This window comes from Ostrinia furnacalis, unplaced genomic scaffold, assembly GCF_004193835.3.
Source record: "Ostrinia furnacalis isolate ACB-3 unplaced genomic scaffold, ASM419383v2 OfSCF4876, whole genome shotgun sequence".
NCBI lineage: Eukaryota > Metazoa > Arthropoda > Insecta > Lepidoptera > Crambidae > Ostrinia > Ostrinia furnacalis.
Genome location: NW_021135115.1, coordinates 235,038 through 253,249, shown reverse-complemented (window position 1 = coordinate 253,249; position 18,212 = coordinate 235,038). Strand labels below are relative to the sequence as shown.

Here is an 18,212-nt window from a genome sequence, read left to right as displayed (position 1 = left end):
CCTAAATAGATATTAAATCACTCGGCACGTTAAACCGGCATCGAATTAACTTGTTTGTTTTTGCGGTTTGCTCGATGTTAAGGCATGAACACACATAGTCATGGGATAGTAATGTTGTAATTACAAATGGTAAATACGTATTTACGATGTTACGCTTACTTAGTTGCGTGTAACGTGTTTATTATTAACATTTTTATAATTAAAACAACGTTGCTACGCGTCTTTCCGTTCTATACATAGCCAGAACGCAAGGGTGTGAAACTAATCGAGTATAGTTTGGAGATGACTTTTTTTACTAAGCTCCTCCAAACTATACACGACCAGTACGCATATGCTGCGTACTGCTCGCGTATACTTTGTAGTGACTTAGGTCAATTATCTTACTCCAAAATATACATCGCCAGTACGCATACGGACTAATCATGTATGTATTGTAATAAGTGCGTGATTACAATTTATACGCGAGTAGTTGCATGCTAGTCATTTTGTCTTATTGACCTCTCTTTCTATTACATATTAATTCATATCTGCGTGTCTACTTTAAACATTGAATCATCTTTCGACACGTATTCTGCCATAGAAAAGATATTTGTTTTGGGGCTGATATTTAATTTTCACCAATTCTCGAATAACTCTTAAATTAAGAATTATGTAGGTATGGAAATATGTCAAAATGATTTTGTTCTTGAGATAAAAGTTAATAAATAAAATAAATAATAAATAAATATCCTTAGACATTTTACACTGCGCTTCTAGTCCCAAACTAAGCAAAGCTTGTACATAATACTAAGTATTAAACATACATACTTAAATACTTTTTTTTGGTAAATACATACTTACTATACATAGAAAACACCCAGTCCAGTCCAATACAAACAAATATGTTCATGCACACAAATGTTTGTACTGTGCGGGAATCGAACCCGCTACCTCCGGAATAGTAGTCCGTTTCGAACCACTACACCAAACGGCCGATAATAAGTTTACGAGTACTTTACAAGTTATATCACAATTTACTAATTACAACAAGAGGAATAATGACGCGCCCGATTCGCGTCCCGTTAGCTAGTTTTCGTATCCGCGAGAGGGGCGGCGCCCGATGCGAGGTTTATCGAGTGTTAGTCTGGATACTTATAACTAGGGGGGTAGGATGTGGTTCGTTAGCTCAAGCCAGAGACCGAAGCCTCGATAGTGAGTACGACCACTAGGGAAAGGCGTTGGACCTACGAGGTGAGGGGGTGTGAAGTTCAGGAAGGGTGGCAGCAGGATTGCTACCGCAGGTTCGGGATGAGTATCTCATGCACTACTCGGTAAGGACGAGAACCGGTTGGCTATCAACGATAGAACGTCTCGACACGACGCTATATGGCAAGCCGCGGATAAATGACGAGGTATCGGATCAAGCCAGAGTCGAACAGTTAGGGTTAGTAAGGAACAATGTGGATAGCTATTCGCTAGGGACTCTGTGCAATGCAGCCGAGGGAACGATAGACGCGCGCGCGAACGTCTGGCTGTTACAATGGCTCCCGAGCGAATGCTAGGCGCCCGCGGTCGCCGCCGTCTCTTATATTAGCTCGGTCCGTGCGGCGTGCGGCCGCGCAGCCGTAGGGTTGTCAAAATCTCTGCGCTCGGTGCTAGGGCTGTCGATGCGTCGCGGGGCGCGTCACAATAGGTTACAGAATAAACTGGATCTATATGAAAATTCAATTTTACAAGTGAAAATACCTGTTTCGCTAACACGTCAGACTATCTAATTGGACCATGACTTAGGTACTGGACATTCTGTATGTAAGTCCTAGACAAAATTTGTCACTTGAAAATTGCAGATGAGATATTTAGTATTATTAAATGTAAACACTTTAGGAACACCCTGTATAAACGTGAATAACTCCAAGATGTTTACAGCACAAAAACATGAATCGGCGCGCCTGCGCTTTTCACAACGCTTGACAAAACAAATATGCGGGCGCGTGAGATTTTCTAATGAAAAACAAACGTTCCTCTATTTTCGTGTGTTGCCAGTATGAGAAAGTACGAAAGAGATGTGTTGCTAGCCGAGCAACAATGGCGTGGGGCAACGACCTCTGGAAACACAAGCGCGCGCGTTGCGCCCGCGCACGCTGCGTTTTACGGGAAACGCACGCGTGGTCTACTATCAGTATATTAGTCACACCATTCACAGTTTGGTGTTAGATACTCCTACTAGTTAGAATTATGTAATAATATAGCAAGGTTATAATTGTATAGAGTTAAAAGCATTTTAAGAGTTGATGAGTAAAGGTTTTTATTTATTTTATTTTATTAGTTACCTAATAATTTTCTGATCTTACGGTTATTAGAAAGATAATTAAAAAAAAAGAGTTAGTTAATCGTATTCTATGGAAACTCTTTCCGCATGATTATGGACTCGGAACCTTAGCTTCATGTAAATAAATGTAAATGGCCGCCTATGGTTCTTATAAAAACAAAAAGTTTGTTTTATCAAAACAGATGTTCACGAAGGTCAATCTTTTCAATAATATCCATTTTGTAATTTTCCACACACTGTCTCTACATTATTATTAACCTATTCGCTGTCTACAAAGGAGCCGCGTTTCATTCTTAAGTAAATTTTGAAATTGAAAAATATTTCCCAAAAATTAAACATTTACAAGTTTTTTTAAAGTTATGTTAGTCTTTTTTTTCCTTGTTTTCTCCAGAAAGGTGCGCTTCATCAGGTGCGTTTGAAAATAGGGGCGCTTTGAGGAATCGAGGTAGGTATACATTGTACACGGACTGTTAAGAGACACTTACCTGGTTGGTGGTCAGGTCCCACTGGTCAGCCACGAAGGAGTGTCTGCTGTACAGGAACACCGGCACCTGGTGGTCCTTGACCGGGGTCGGGTCGCTGTTGACTCGGACCACTGTTAGGTGGGTCGTCGTGGTTCCAACTGCCGACAAAATTTCTAAAATGTAGGTATATTTGTATAAGGATAGGGACAATATAGAGCGCTTACGCATGCAGGTCTTGAAAGCGTTTTGGGTTGAGGAAAAATAGAACCAAAGTTTTCACAAAATTTTGAGTAAATGAGAGGATGTTTTCAGTATATTTTTAATTAAGGCTAGAGTCAAAGCAGAATTCCCATCCTAATTGACTGCACGAAACTGCTCGCTGTTCTCAACGAAATTGCCTTCTAGCTTCGGCAATAATTTATAAATAACTAGCTTTCCGCCCGCGGCTTCGCCCGCGTGGAATTTTGTCTGTCACAGAAAAACAACATCGCGCGCGTATTTGCTCACCGTTTAGACCTACCCTGGACTACGACAAACATTTTAAAACCAAAGTCAGCTCAATCGGCCCAGCCGTTCTCGAGTTTTAATCAGACTAACGAACATCAATTTTAAGGTTACCTATTTGAACTCTGTTATGTTAATTAAATTTTACATTGCAGCAAAATACCCACGCTATTTTCCTGAAAATTTTCGCCGATATGGCGTTTTAGATTGCAAGCATCCAGGTTTTATAGGTCAGAACATGGCAGGTTCAATAATTTCGACGTCTTCTTGTCGTGTCGACAAGGAGATTTGGCTTCGTGGCGACAAATCTCCGCTACAAGAGTGGCGTTGTTAGTAGCCTTCATTTATCTTCCTGCGTGCAGTTGTTTGGGCACGCAGGGCACGATATCATGGGTTTCGTCGACTGGGGAGCAAAACCACACCTGTGGGTCTAGACAAAGTGCAAATTAGGTATAATCGCAAACCAGTCGAAAAGCCCCTTTTTTGTTTGGAGTTTCGATTCGATCAAAAAGTGCGTTTTGTCTAGGGGGGCTCACTCCAAGTTTGGGCCATCCATGAATCCCCACTTGAACAGATTGTCCTTACTATGGCCGACCTGCGTCCGACTGGGATTGAGATATTTCTCTAACGAGAATATCCCGAATCCGCAACTACGCAATTGTTTTCAAGTTCGCCAACTAAGAGCTCGGCAGATAAATCATAAATTATAGTGTAATGGGACAACCACTTAAAACGTTATTATAGTTTTATTTCAGAACTGTTATTGTACCAGCCACTTATTGTCAAACTAAATTATAATGTTTAATTTTGTGCGAAAAACGCTAGTACATTTTCATTGTTTTGCATACCGAAATACAGTTGAAACGATCGTAAAAATATTTCTAAAGTTCACTGAACTGTCACATGCGTTTGAATCTTTTATTTTCGAAAAAATATGTAATTTTCATTGTTTTCTTTTTTTCAATAACTCCATTCTATTTCGAAAATGCTGATTTGTAAACAATAGTAACATTCTTATTCATAAAAATAAAGCTTTTATTTTTATAGGTTCCATCTCGACAGCAACATTTTGTAAAATCGTACAATGTATAATGTACGAGTATATGCCGCAATATTTATATTGCTGGGTCTTTACTTAAGTATGTGATACTTTTCTTGTAAAAGTGCTTAGTCATTTTCTGTCAGATACTGAATTCACTAAGATAAAGTGGTTACAAATTAGTCATTTTCTATGACACCACAAAAACAAAGATACGTAACACTGAAAAATATATCGTACATTTTGAATAACTAAACAGACATCTGTTGTCAAAATATGAAGTTCACTCAACTTGCTAGAGCCATATGTTTTAGGCCGGCTCCACAGGTTGGCCCCAACGCTACTCGTCCTTACTTATGGATCTAGCTAGAAAATAATTCAACAAGATGTTTTCTAGATCATATTGGACAACTGGCGTTGGGACCAATGTTGGGGCCAACGTCTGAAGACGGTCTTAGACCAAAATAACATTTGGTAAATGGGAAAATTGCTTTTACATTGCAGTTTGTTGTTGTTATTCATTATATCCCGTCGTGCCCTGACCTTGTTCTAATTAGGTAACCGTTGGGGGTTCATTGAGCTGATAATATCACATAAAAGAATAAATAAAGTACTTACATAAGTGTTTGTTAGTAGCGTACGGTGCATATAGACAACTAAATATGACCGTGACTTCGTAGTTCGTACGCGTAAAATATATTTGAATAATTTTCCCGTTTTCCCAACATTTTTCATTGACGAAGGAGCAGAGCTCTTCGGTCAAAGCGTGATTGTATAGCCTATAAGCCTTTCTCTGGACTATCTAATACCAAATATTTTTTTTTAAATCAGACCAGTATTTCCTGAAATTAGCGCGTTCAACAAAACAAACTCTTCAGAATTTATGAGAATAGATTTACCGGCCTCTAGCAATAGAAAGGTGCGAAATATACGGATTCTGCGCATCGGATGGTATGCATGCTCCGGCATCGGTCTCATCTGCATACATATTAAGATTGCGATCAGGCACGCGTCGATCCGTCTACATACAAATACATTTTCATATAAAACTGATCATCGCCGCTGAATATTTAAGCACTAACATCACGCCACTACAATTAGCAAAAGATACAGGTGAAAAAAATAGATTACAAATTACAATGTATTTTTCATTTTTTTTTGTATTTAACTGGTATTAAATTTAATGTAGTGTTTAAAAATATCCCAAATTATACAATAAACTAAACATTGCAAAGATGTTTTTCAAACTAGAAAAAAACTATTGCAATTTGTAAGGTTTCGCTTGCTCTGGTGGAAAGTGGAAATAAACTTATGACCTATAGCTTGTAGGAGTTGCTAGGCGACTGCTTTGACAGCTAATCTATGGAGACATTAGATTTTGAAAAACCTAATATTAACAGAGTCTTGACACGTCCCTTGTAAGCATGTCACGACACACAGTAGCATCTACTTGCCATTATTATTTTCCTAATGTATAAATGATACTTATACTGTGTCAATAGAGTTCTTTTCTATAATAACTTTTTACACCCTGTATACAAAGATTGGTGATAGAGCGCACGCGCATCCTGGCTCGCCGCCAGCCGCTCAATCAACGTCGGGCGTATCTAGTTTTATGATATTAAACTGAGCTAGACCGCTCGGACCATTTGGATATGGACAGCTTTTATGTCGTTAGTAATTTTAAAACAGATTATGGATTATGGACTTTTAATATGAGAAACCATTCTTGTTTTTAAGGCTCTAAATATTTAAGTAGCTAGACATATTTTTACGCTATATCAAATTCCAATAGAAACTCGGTGGCAAAAGTGGCTACGTAATGTAACAAATATGGTGGATAGGACCATAGTGTGCAATGTAGAGTATTTCGTTCGTTCGTTTCAGCCGAAAGACGTCCACTGCTGGACAAAGGCCTCCCCCAAGGTTTTCCACAAAGACCGGTCCTGCGCCGTCCGCCACCTTCCGCGACCTTTTTATCCAGTATTTATCAATCTAGATATCCCAGATTGCTTTCTTTGGGTACCTACATGATTATCTTAATATGGATTCTAGACAGTTTTAAACAAAGGTCAACCTCCACGGTGCATCATGCGTCGTCGTCACCTCCAGACTTTCAATTGTTTTACTTTAATGAATATGTATGAACGATGCGCTAAATTTGTTTTCGCGCCGCGTTGGTATATGCTCTGTGTTTTTAACTTCTTTTGAGATGCATGTGACCAATCGGACCATATTTAGCCACGTTTATCAGCAAGCATATTTATTATAAGTAAAATTTGATCCCGGAGAATATCACTTAGTAAGTAGTTAGAGGGTTTAGAAGCAGTCAAGTTTGGTCTCTTATAAATTATGTATTTCTTTTATGGCCTTATATCATCATGAATCTAGCCACGAATGGCCCGAGACACCCTGTATTTGAGGTAATTAACAGCCGGACGTATTTCAAATTGTTTATTGTACTTGTAGGTCCTTTTTGTGGTACTTTAAACGTTCTAAATATAGCTTACTCTATCACCATTTAGGTTTACTTTGTTTTAAGGTATTTTGCTCTGGAACTTGACAGTCAACTGACGTCAGACCAAATTAGATTAATTCAGTGACTTGGCGGACGGATAGAAACACGAAATACCCATTAGTAGAAAAATAAGTAATAAAAACATAACCCTCCTTCTGGCGCAGTCGGGTAAAAACAAATGAAAACACAAAAAAAAAATTGTGTCAATCTTTTGTTTTCAAAACCTACATTATGGTGAGATTGGGCCAAAGGGTTGTGCCAACATGTTGGACAAGATATCGGTAGTTCTGTAGACAACATAATATTGTGTTAGTCATGCGATGTATATTTAAACGAGCCTTTAATAAATAAACAAAAATAGAGCGTTTTTAAAAGTCACCGAAATAGCGATCCAAATAAAGCTCTCATGTGATTCATTAATCATTCACCAGAGGGCTGAGTGTGAGTTTTCTTTAAACGTGATCACTAGTGAGCGCGTCAAAAAATGACATTAAATGTATGACGGATTGTACAGCGCCCCTAGCGGGAAACGTTCAAAAACTATAATTTTCATACATTTTTTAAACGCGCTCACTAGGATGTAAACTCACACTCAGCCCACTGGTCTTAGAGTACATTATGTATAGGTACCTAATGTATAACCAGGTAAACTTATTGAATATTATCCAAAATGATTATTTCACACACTATCACACGGAGATAAACACGTACATTATTTATTATGTTGTAATAATAATGATAAGACATGATAACGCCCAGACGCTGATAAGAGCTGGTAATGGAAAAAGTGTTTGGATTTATTGATAACTAGCTGACCCGGCGAACTTCGTACCGCCTTAGCGTAGAGATTTTCTTAATATTTTTTTCCGTAAGAACCATCCTTGGACTTCCACAAACATTTAAAAAAAAGAATTATCGAAATCGGTTCAGCCGTTCACACGTGATGCCGTGACAACGCGAAACGGGTTTCATTTTTATATATATAGATGATATGCAAGTTAACGCAATATTGCTATTTATTAATGTGTTTTGTGGTCTACTTCCCAAAAATTTCTACTTGGTTGGGTTTTTATTGGCGGTCAAGCTGTAAATCCTGGCTACACAGGAGTTGCAGCGGTGAGAACGAGAGGTGGGAATAGTCTTAGGCCCGTACTTCCCAAAAAGTTTTTTTCCGGACGAACTAGTGACGGTATAGTATAGGTTTCGTTATTCTTAAGTCTATGTAGATCGTAGTCGCGATTTAATAGCTCATAAAATGTAGGTATGTGAATTGAATAGTGGTGTCAACTACCCACAACAATACAGACAAATAAAATACAAAATCGAAAAGACCAAATCTAGGCGTTCTTATAATGTTCTATAATATAAAAATGAATCGCAAAATAAGATGTTGGTAAGCGCATAACTCAACAACGCCTGGACCAATTTTACCAATTCTTTTTTTTTTATGTTCGTTCAAGTATGGTTGTTACGGCGAGAAAAAATCGAATAATTTCTTTATTTTACATGGTGCTTCTCAATATCAGTGAATAAAGTGTCAACTATCAAACGAAATGGAACCTAATAAAACTGTGATATTATCGATAAAAGGTAGAAAATAACCCTTTATTTCTCTCCTATCGGATGGTAGGAGAGAAAAATGTTGCAAGACATCGTCGAAAGAGAAAAAATGAAAGCCCTCACTCTGCCTTTACACAAATATTTTTGTCAGCTATCCTCACAGACGATTTCCAGCACTTAAGTCTGTTTATTTAGGTTACTTCAAGTAGAATTTCGGTCTAATTCAATTCAATGAGGCCGACATTCTGCCCCGGCCGCGGGCGCCCAATTTGGGCCCTTTATAAATAAATAATCCTTGGACTTATACTTCCAAAGTAAGCAAAACTTGTATTATGGCCGGACGACACTTACTATTTTTGGAAATAAATATTTATAGAAACGTGTTCAAAACGTCCAGATTAGTAACAAAATAAATGTTCATGTACACAAATGTTTGTATTGTATTTTATATCCTTACGTTGTTTTTGTAGCTTTGTATTAGATGCGGCCTTGATGTCGTTAGACGCATAACATATTATTATCCATTTCTATTCATAAAAGTGTAATGAGAAAAACCAATGTTATCATTCAAATAAAAACTGATAATTTCGTACGCCCTAGCACTTTCTTTATATTGTTCTTGGACATTTAAAGTATTTTATAGCGCCTTTTATATGTAACTAGCGGCCGCCCGTGACTTCGTACGCGTGGATCCCGTTTTACCCCCTTAGGGGTGTAGAGTTTCGTAAAATCCTTTCTTAGCGGATGCCTACGTCATAACATCTACCTGCATGCCAAATTTCAGCCCGATCCGTCCAGTGGTTTGGGCTGTGCGTTGATAGATCACTATGTCAGTCAGTCAGTCAGTCACCTTTCGAGTTTTTGAGTTATAATATACTTATTTAGATTCCGCCTTGATATCGTTAGTAATGCTATCGTTCTCTAAATAACTTATTCGACAGACGTCGTTCTGTCTAACAGTTGGATAGGCGAGAGTCTATCCTTAGTCCTCAGGGAATTTAGCCTAGGCGCAGACCACCGACTTTTAGTTGGCCGATAGTTGGGCATGATTCTATTTTGTATGAAGAATCGGCCGATACCAAATTGGTGTAATCTATCGGCCAACTCAAAATCGATGGTCTGCGCCTAAGCTTAAAGTTTATCCGAGCGATGTTTTCAACATTCTCTACCTTCGTCGGACTTTCGTTCTCAAGTTTTATATACTTACGAGCAAAAATATGGAATCACCCCCTTGTGTTTTGTACCGAGCGAACTTAAGAACTGAATGACTATGTATGTATCTGTGGTATTAATTTAAAGTTTATAATATTACCTTTAAAATGGTGCCATTTTTATTTGCCTTCTATTAGTCATATAGTTTTTGTGATCGCTCGAAACAAATAGGGTGATTCCATATTTTTGCTCGCGAGTGTACTTAGCAACACATAGGTACAGCGATTTATTTTTATTCACATAAAGTATAACGTGTGCGGCGTGCGAATTGCACGATTTGAGGTCTCCTTAATTTCTTGCACGTGTATTATGTTCTAAAATGCTACTTCAGAACGAAGTAATCTTGCACAAAAGTAAAGCGAACCAAACACTTCACACCTATATTGACAGTACGATAAGCTTAACACTGTTGCATCTTATGTGGCTGTAATTAGGAGCTATTTTCCAACAAAAATGTAAAGTCTGATGTGCCGTCGACGGTGCCTCTAACTCGAAAGGTCATTTCGAGTTTATACGCTAATACTTACACCTCTAATGACTTCGCAAATACGCTTCCTACATTGTGTTAGGGCTGTATTCACGTTGAAGTTCTTGAGAGAGATTTCAGAAATAACGCTCGCTCGAAGTTAGGTTTCAAATTCGAGCTAAAACCGGGTTGTTTGATTTTACTTTTCAAACAAAGTTATCTATGAAAGTATTACGTATGGCAAATGACAATATCGCGTATAGAGTTGGTACCGAACTCCTTTACCAAAGGTCACGGGTTCGGTCCTCCGTTGTGCTCCTATAATTACGAACTTGTATAAATCTTTGGGTAAATAAATAAATACTAATATTATAAAGCTGAAGAGTTTGTTTGTTTGTTTACTTGAACGCGCTAATCCCCGGAATTACTGGTCCGATTTGAAAAATTCTTTCAGTGTTAGATAGCCCAGTTATCGAGGAAGGCTATAGGCTATACAACATCACGCTGCAATCAATAGGAGCAGAGCAACAATGAAAAAATTTGGCGAAAACGGGTTTTCATGCGTACGAAGTCGCGGGCACAGCTAATTTATTAATATGTATGAAACTAACTAAGTTAATGTACTTAGTCGATTATCCAAACCGTAAAGATTTCATTTAGACCTATAATGTGAAAAATCAATACACTTTACATCGATTTGAATAAAAAATGCCAACTTGAGTACGCGCATAGCAACCAGTGCGCTGCCGCGCGCACCGCGTGAATAATTTCGCGCCGAGTCAACAAGCACGTCGCTATTTGCTATTAAACGTTTAAAAATGCTGTTAAATCACGAATAATGACAAATATTTAATTACCTTGCAGTTGAGTACAAAAGATATGTATAAGTTCTGATGTATGCTTAAAAAAAGTAGTGACATCAAAATCTGTCCAGTATTTTGTGCAAAGTGATATGACAAATTAACATCCTACATTCTATCCTCACGAATTCTACATACCTACTACTTATTTGTTCTGTGACTACCTATTTTGTCTTTTTAATGAAGTTTGCATGGCATTTGTTGACTCGTGGATAAAATTTTCTCGTGTTGTTACTATGCAATGTTGAGTTTAAATTTGCTAATTTTTAAGTATACTTTGCCATTATCAGATTTAGATACTTGGATAAGTAAATTATCTAAACAGATATGTCGATACCAAGGTAATAAATGATATGAATTAATAAAATCAGCAGGAAATACAAAGAAAGGTCCGAACTCCAAAGTTAAGTAATAACTAACGAGAGAGTTCGATTGTTAAAAAAATAGAGATTTTATATTTATGTTACAAAGTCTCTATTAAAGAAATACTTATGTGGAAAAAATCTAATTCAATAACTAAGGAACGGCATCATACTTAATTTAACATTTTAATCTTATTATGTTGTAGTTACTAGTTGTTCTTTTACTACAAAAATGTTTGTAGTAGTAATTATATCAGAATAACAATTTGATAATAAATGAAGTCTATCAGTGACAGACAGAAATTCAGGCAGGCGAAGCTGCGGGCATAACTAGTTCATGATATTTTATGTAGGTATTTAGTTTTTTTGGTCGAAATAAAAATCCCTTTGAGCCATGCCTTTGAGGGTTTTATGTCTGAACCCTTAGCTTCAAAAGTTTTTTAGGTGTTTGATATTTATTTACAAGGGCGACTGTTTAACTTCAGAGTTCGGCCTAACAAAAGACAGATTAACCTTTTATAAGTCACTTCAAACATTTCTTTCTTTTTGCTATTTCTTTACTTAACAATTTCCTTTATTGTTTTGTGAATAAAAGTTATTAAAGAACAACAAACGGTTATCGAAAATAACGTTACAAAGAATTGTTTTATATGTTTTCTTTAATAAATACCTAATTAATTAACTTTCAGACTTTAATCAGCCTGATTGCCCGCAAAGAAATAATAGGTATTCCGTGCTTCGAAGGACAAGTCGTTTAGGAACAACTACTTTTGTCTGAAACTTCGTCTGAGTAGATCTTGATTAAATTAAGCCTACGTGAGTTTCTGTAAGTGTGTAACTTTTTATTAGTAACACGTTTGTTTTATGTCAAATATTGTTTACGCCATTTACCTAAATGATTTCTAGTCTACGAGTATTACTTATGTTATCAGTAGAGAGAGATATAGCCGCCCACTTATAAACATGCACAAATTATTTCTATCCACAGTTGTTCGTATAATCGCTCAACTGTAATAATAAATAAGCATTATTTTCATAGCTGTCATACTACTAGTATGTTACCCTGTAGGTGCGTAAATACAGTGTGTTAGGTAATGTACAAACGCCCTGGAAGAGACCTAAGTTCTAAATAAATGATTTGATTTAATTTGAATACCTGGGTTAGTTAGTAGTAGCTCAACTAGCTCACCCCCTACATTATTTCTCATAGGGATCTTTAGGCACACATTGGCTAAATCTTGGTTCGACGGTTCGTCAACTGCTTAGTGTAGGTATAGATAGATCTTTTTAGATAAACAACTTGAAAAAATGGAATTGTCTAAGGCGGGAATCGAACCCACGACCTTTCGCTTGCCGGCGACTGCTCTTCCAACTTATAAGGTACAGATCTTAACTCTCTCATATAAGCGAATTGGCTTTTGTTGTATAGTAATTATTTTTTTTATACAAGACAAGGCAAGGCAGGTATTTGACCGCAATCGCACCTGGTGTTAAGTGACATGCTGTCTAGGATGATACATAATATCTGCCCTGTAAGTGCCTATTCACTGTCGTCTTGAAAAGGCTCGGATTATAGTGTTATGGTTATGTTACGGTTAATGTGATAAATTGAAAATTATGAATAATCGCCGGTTATTATGAATAATTACCAACAGTTGAGGTAAAAGTAATAAATTAATTACATTTATCAGTGATTTATTTAACAATGTAACCTTAGTACCATGAAATATCATAAAAGAACAATGGCTCATGTATAATCCTTGTGTAGGTACAGCCACACATTTTGAATGTTTTGATTTCACATATTAATATAATTTGGCATAATGAGTTTCGACTGTTTCTTGCGTAACATTACTTTGCCATAAAGCCCATAACATATTGTTTTGATTTAAAGTGAAAAATAGGATAAGGTGCGGCGGGGCTGGCCCTTGGGCCACCCCTAAGCCGCCTGTTTAGTTTTATACACACATAAATGATCTCATATTAATCACATTTACCAAATCATACGGTAATTATTCATAATAACCGGCGATTATTCATATTTTTCACATTTATCACTTTGACCGTAACAGTTATACATATGCAAAAACAAACGCTCAATCGATCAACATGGAAAGCATTGGGGGATGCCTATGTTCAGCAATGGACGTCCTATGGCTGAAATGATGATGATGAGCTGTTATCAGCTCTCCCTCCACGGGAGATGCACATATTATTTCTCATAACTCTCAGTAACAGCTCACCTGTGAGTGTGCACATGCGCCTGCTGTTGATGTCATGTAGCACCTGCCTCATGAGCCCGCACAGGGCCTTCGCTTCTCCTGAAGTGGACTGCTTGGACAGCCACTCGCTTTCTAACTCCATTGATAACTGGAACAAAGGTTTTTACTTTTTATTCAGGTGAATAAAGCCGTGTGGTGACGACAGAGTAGAATACATTTGTCACCAATCCCTACTCTTCCCGCGGGTGTCGTAAGAGGCGAATTAGTGACTACACATCAAACAGAACGGGCGCTCTCTGAAAAACATCAATCTTTTAAACTGCGATCTCCAACCCGCCTTCGTAGAGGGGGCTCATAGTCCAGCAGTGGACTGTAAAGGGCTGTTGATGATGATTCAGGTGAAAGTTAGGTGAAGCAACGGGAATCTTGGACAATGGATGGACATGGAGGAATTATTGGAAATCGGTTCAAAGGTAAGAAGGACCATAGCGCAGCTGCAGTAGCCGCTTCGAGTGTAATTTTTTTTTTCAGATTTGTGAATCTGGACCCAAAAAAATTGTGTATCTGGACCTTAGTGTGAGTAGTGACCGTATCCTTGCGCTGCTTCTTTTCAGCACTGGCCCATTTATTGTCCCGAAGCAGTGGTAGGGTTAAAACTGGGACGTGTAAAAGTGCTTTTTATAGGCCTACATGCAAAATAAATGAGATTTTTTTTTGCGTTTTTTGTGAGCACTCGATGCAAATTAATTAGTTCTAATTCTACCAAATGGCTTAGCCCTTCACTGGTTTGGTTTTTTGGCGGTCAAGCTGTAGATCCTGGCTACACAGAAGTTGCAGCCGTGGGAACGAGAGGTGGGAATAGTGACGAATGTAAACCTACGAAAAATAAGCTGCCTCCTTTCCCAGCATTTTCTCATAGGTTTAGAAGCCGGTGTTTTGTTATCGCGAAATTATACCATATTGTGCACAAGTATATGCTCAGAATGGTATTGGCTTGGTTTTACTGCCTTGCCTGCGTGAGGCCTCCTTGGAAATGCTATCGTGTGCGGTTCATATCACATATTACAGTCGATTTACGACTCCCTGGGGTTTTCGGGCTAACACATTATTTTTGTTTTATCTATACTTTTATATTGATAATAAAATTGCAAAAAAATATATATTAATTTTGAGTACCAATCCTACTAATATTATAACTGCGAAAGTTTGTGTGGAATGTGGATTTATGTTTATAACTCTTTCACGCAAAAACTACTGAACTGATTATGATTAAGCTTCACAGTATTATAGTTTATACCTACATAAGAAAAACATATAGGCTATAATTTATCATCTGTGACAAGCTAAATTTCACGCGGCGAAGCCGTGGGCAAACGCTAGTTCTAAATCCGGGCCTTCAAATCAATCTAATTGTAAATAATTAAGATAAACGAACTAAAATAGAAACGAACGTTTAACTTTCAATCAACAGCCGTAAATTTTACTCCGGTTTTGGGAATTAATTGAACTAAATTATAAACAAATTATTAGCAAGAAACAACAATTTGATTAATGAAATCGGAGCGTAAACAAGGCCTAAGCAAATTATGGCCTGGCTAGACAAACTAAATAGGCTATTATAAATGATTATTAATTTAATTTGGCAAACGTTTAGCTATAACCATAGACTTTAAAACCGCACCTACCTATTTAAAGTAACTTTATCGCATTCGAAACGATATGAAAATTAAAATCTTAGTTCTTCTTTTGTCTTTTTAATCGACTTCGTAAAAAGAAGGAGGTTGTATTCTTGATGAAGTATCTTCTTTAGTGCATAATTGCAATTCTGTTGCCACAGTATCAAGTGTTTTTATAGGTATTCGGTTCTATTTACTAGAATAAAGAATAGATAAAGTAAAGTAAAAACCTATACTAATCTTGATGCAAGCAAGGTAAATATTTGAAAGTAAGTATTATCAGTATTTTTCATTGGCGTACAAACGTCGTCTTTCACAATTCCCTCAAGGACACGTCTTATCAATATTCAAACTTCGTACAAAACATTATAAAATATTTTTTCTTCATTTTTCATACTATATCTGCGTTTACCGGGTTGAATAGCCTTTTATCAATGAACATTAATCTTATGTAAAATTAAATTAATATTGTTTGTTTCTCGATGTATGGAAATGTAACACCAATTCTGATAATATTGCTAATAAACTTGTTTACGTTGGTTATAATAATATGAGATTTTCTCCTCTAGTAGAATTATATAGGTACCTAACTTTATTTTACATTTAAATACCTACCTGCACTGTTGTTTACTCTTTCTATCTTTCAGTTTCCTGTTATAGTTCACCAACTTTTCGTGGATTTTTCGATAGTTTACGAATCCTATTAAATCGCACCTTACCTAAGTATTTATTTAATTGTTTCAAATAGGTACGTGTTTATGCAAAAGCGGTAGAACGCATTAAGTTGTAAACAACCTAGACTTAACGAGAATAAGGTTTGCAAACTAATTTCCTAATAAATAAAGAAACTAGTTAATGGGACTTTGAGAGTTTCATTATGGTAGTTATAGTTAGCGTCAAATAGTTCGCGACACCCAAAGTAGCCAAAAAGTTCGCAACACGTCTTTGATAGAATTGGAATAGTTTTGTTGTCAATTTTTAGGCCACTTTAGGTATCACGAAATACATATTTGACGCTGACTGGATCCTTGGGATCCGGACCACGAAAATAAAATATTACTGGGTCGCGACATTGCCTTTTTATTTACACTCAATCATACTCGTTCATAATCTAGAGACGTTGCTTTCTGTCACACTAAGGACCATCGTCAAGGGTGTTATTTTTTGCATAACAAACTTGTAATAATGGCCATACGAAGTTTAAATAATAAATAAACTAGCTTTTGCGCGCGGCTTCACCCGCGTGAAATTTAGTTTGTCACAGATCGTCATTAATTATGTTAATCTGGGTTATAAACAATAATACTGTAAAGTTTCATCAAAATCTGTTCAGTAGTTTTTGCGTGAGATAGTAACAGACATCAGTTTGGATGTCTCCAAACTTTCGCATTTATAATATTAGTAGGAAGTAGGATATAAGCTGAGTGAGGGCTTAATAAAGTTTGGGAAACTAGTGTCTAGCTATACAATGTAGGATGGTGACAGATAAGATTAAATTCGCTCGCTACCTCGATATCGTACACAATTAATTTTGTACGATTTCGCGCGCGATTGGTATTCACTCTTGCAGAAATGTGTTCTTATAAGAGAGTTATAAGACTTAACTCTTATCAGATTTTGATTCTTATTGAAATAATACCCCAACAAGAATTCTAATTTGATAATTTCTAATAACAGCAACCAGCAGTGTGCCTATAAGTAATTCTAAGCTACTGGATTATAGACTAAACCTAATCAAAATGTAACTTACATGGAACATAGTCAAGTCCGGGCAACATGGAAAGCATTGGGGGAGGCCTATGATCAGCAGTGGACGTCCTATGGCTAAGATGATGATGATGATGAATGTAACTTACAAGGTATTCAGTGAGTTTCTTGACTAGGGGCTCTAGATGCACGGTGCGGGCCCATGCATCACAGACGAAGCAGAGGTTGAAGTAAAATGCGTTCCTCGCATACTTCTTGTTGTCTATCCGGACCGGGAAGCCCAGGATTTTGGAGCCCAGGAGAGTTCTGGAAGTAAACAAAAAGTTTTTTAGAATTTAAAATTTAAAACTGTGATACTGAGCTAGAAATTAGTTTTTATTTATTAATTAATTAATTTATGATCATACAATAATTAATAATTTAATGTAATCATTGAGTTTTTTTTTTTCTTCAATATTTTATTATTTAATTAAAACAAACGAACTGATTTATGAATAAATATTAATGATGATTAACAAAAGTTAAAAAAATATAAAGGCAGATAAATATCTGCCTTTGTTTTTATACCTGTTAATAAGTATACAATAAAATAAATTGGCTAATAAATATTTTTTTTTATTATTTCCTCTAAATCACTTGTAAAAAATAATTTAATTAACAATTAGAAGAAAAATAATAGTAATGTGGGTAGGTATCACAACGATAACATGGTTACTTACACTGTCAAAGTGCATCTCTGCAGTTGCACCTTCGGAATTATGTAGTGGCTGACCGTATCGAAGATATCTTTCGAAATATAGTTCTCCGGCACTTGGCATGTGATCTTAGGCCCGGCAGTTGGGTGGAATTCACACAGAAATATGCAACGAATGGGCCCTTCCTGCCCGCAGCCCTCGTAGTATTTCGAATTCACATCCATCGTGCGTAAACAAATAGTTTTATACACCAACAAACAACACTTTCACTAACACATATCTATATTTACACTTTAACACATACCTAGCAAACTATTTATAAGTTTCACATGATTATACGAACTGAATAACGTAAACAAAAGCTTCATCAAAACAAATTAGCGCCCTACCCCACGCACATGAAATATTCGACTGATTATTTATTTTTAAATGCTTGTGGAAATGACGTTGATAGTTCTCGTAGGTGTTGCCATTTGACATCCGATTTTTTCCTTTTGTTATGGGTAAAATTCAGAGAGCAGTCTGGGTTTAAGTAATCAAAACGCGCCAAACTCAAAGCGGTGGTTCTTCTGTCTCATAATTATGTGGTTCTTCTGGATTTTAACTTTACACTGAGGAT

The 18,212-nt window shown here is 36.7% G+C and overlaps 1 protein-coding gene across 1 annotated transcript; it reads right to left on the bottom strand.

Annotated features, from left to right (window-relative positions):
- Positions 1–2,711: 2,711 nt before the first annotated feature.
- LOC114360073 (GATOR complex protein NPRL2) lies at positions 2,712–18,066 on the bottom strand. Its single transcript, XM_028314630.1, has 4 exons — positions 17,618–18,066; positions 17,048–17,204; positions 13,537–13,663; positions 2,712–2,930 (listed from the first exon to the last, which is right to left on the bottom strand). Exons 1-4 carry the CDS (start codon positions 17,815–17,817, stop codon positions 2,779–2,781), a joined length of 636 nt encoding a protein of 211 aa, XP_028170431.1. The 5' UTR covers positions 17,818–18,066; the 3' UTR covers positions 2,712–2,778.
- Positions 18,067–18,212: the final 146 nt, after the last annotated feature.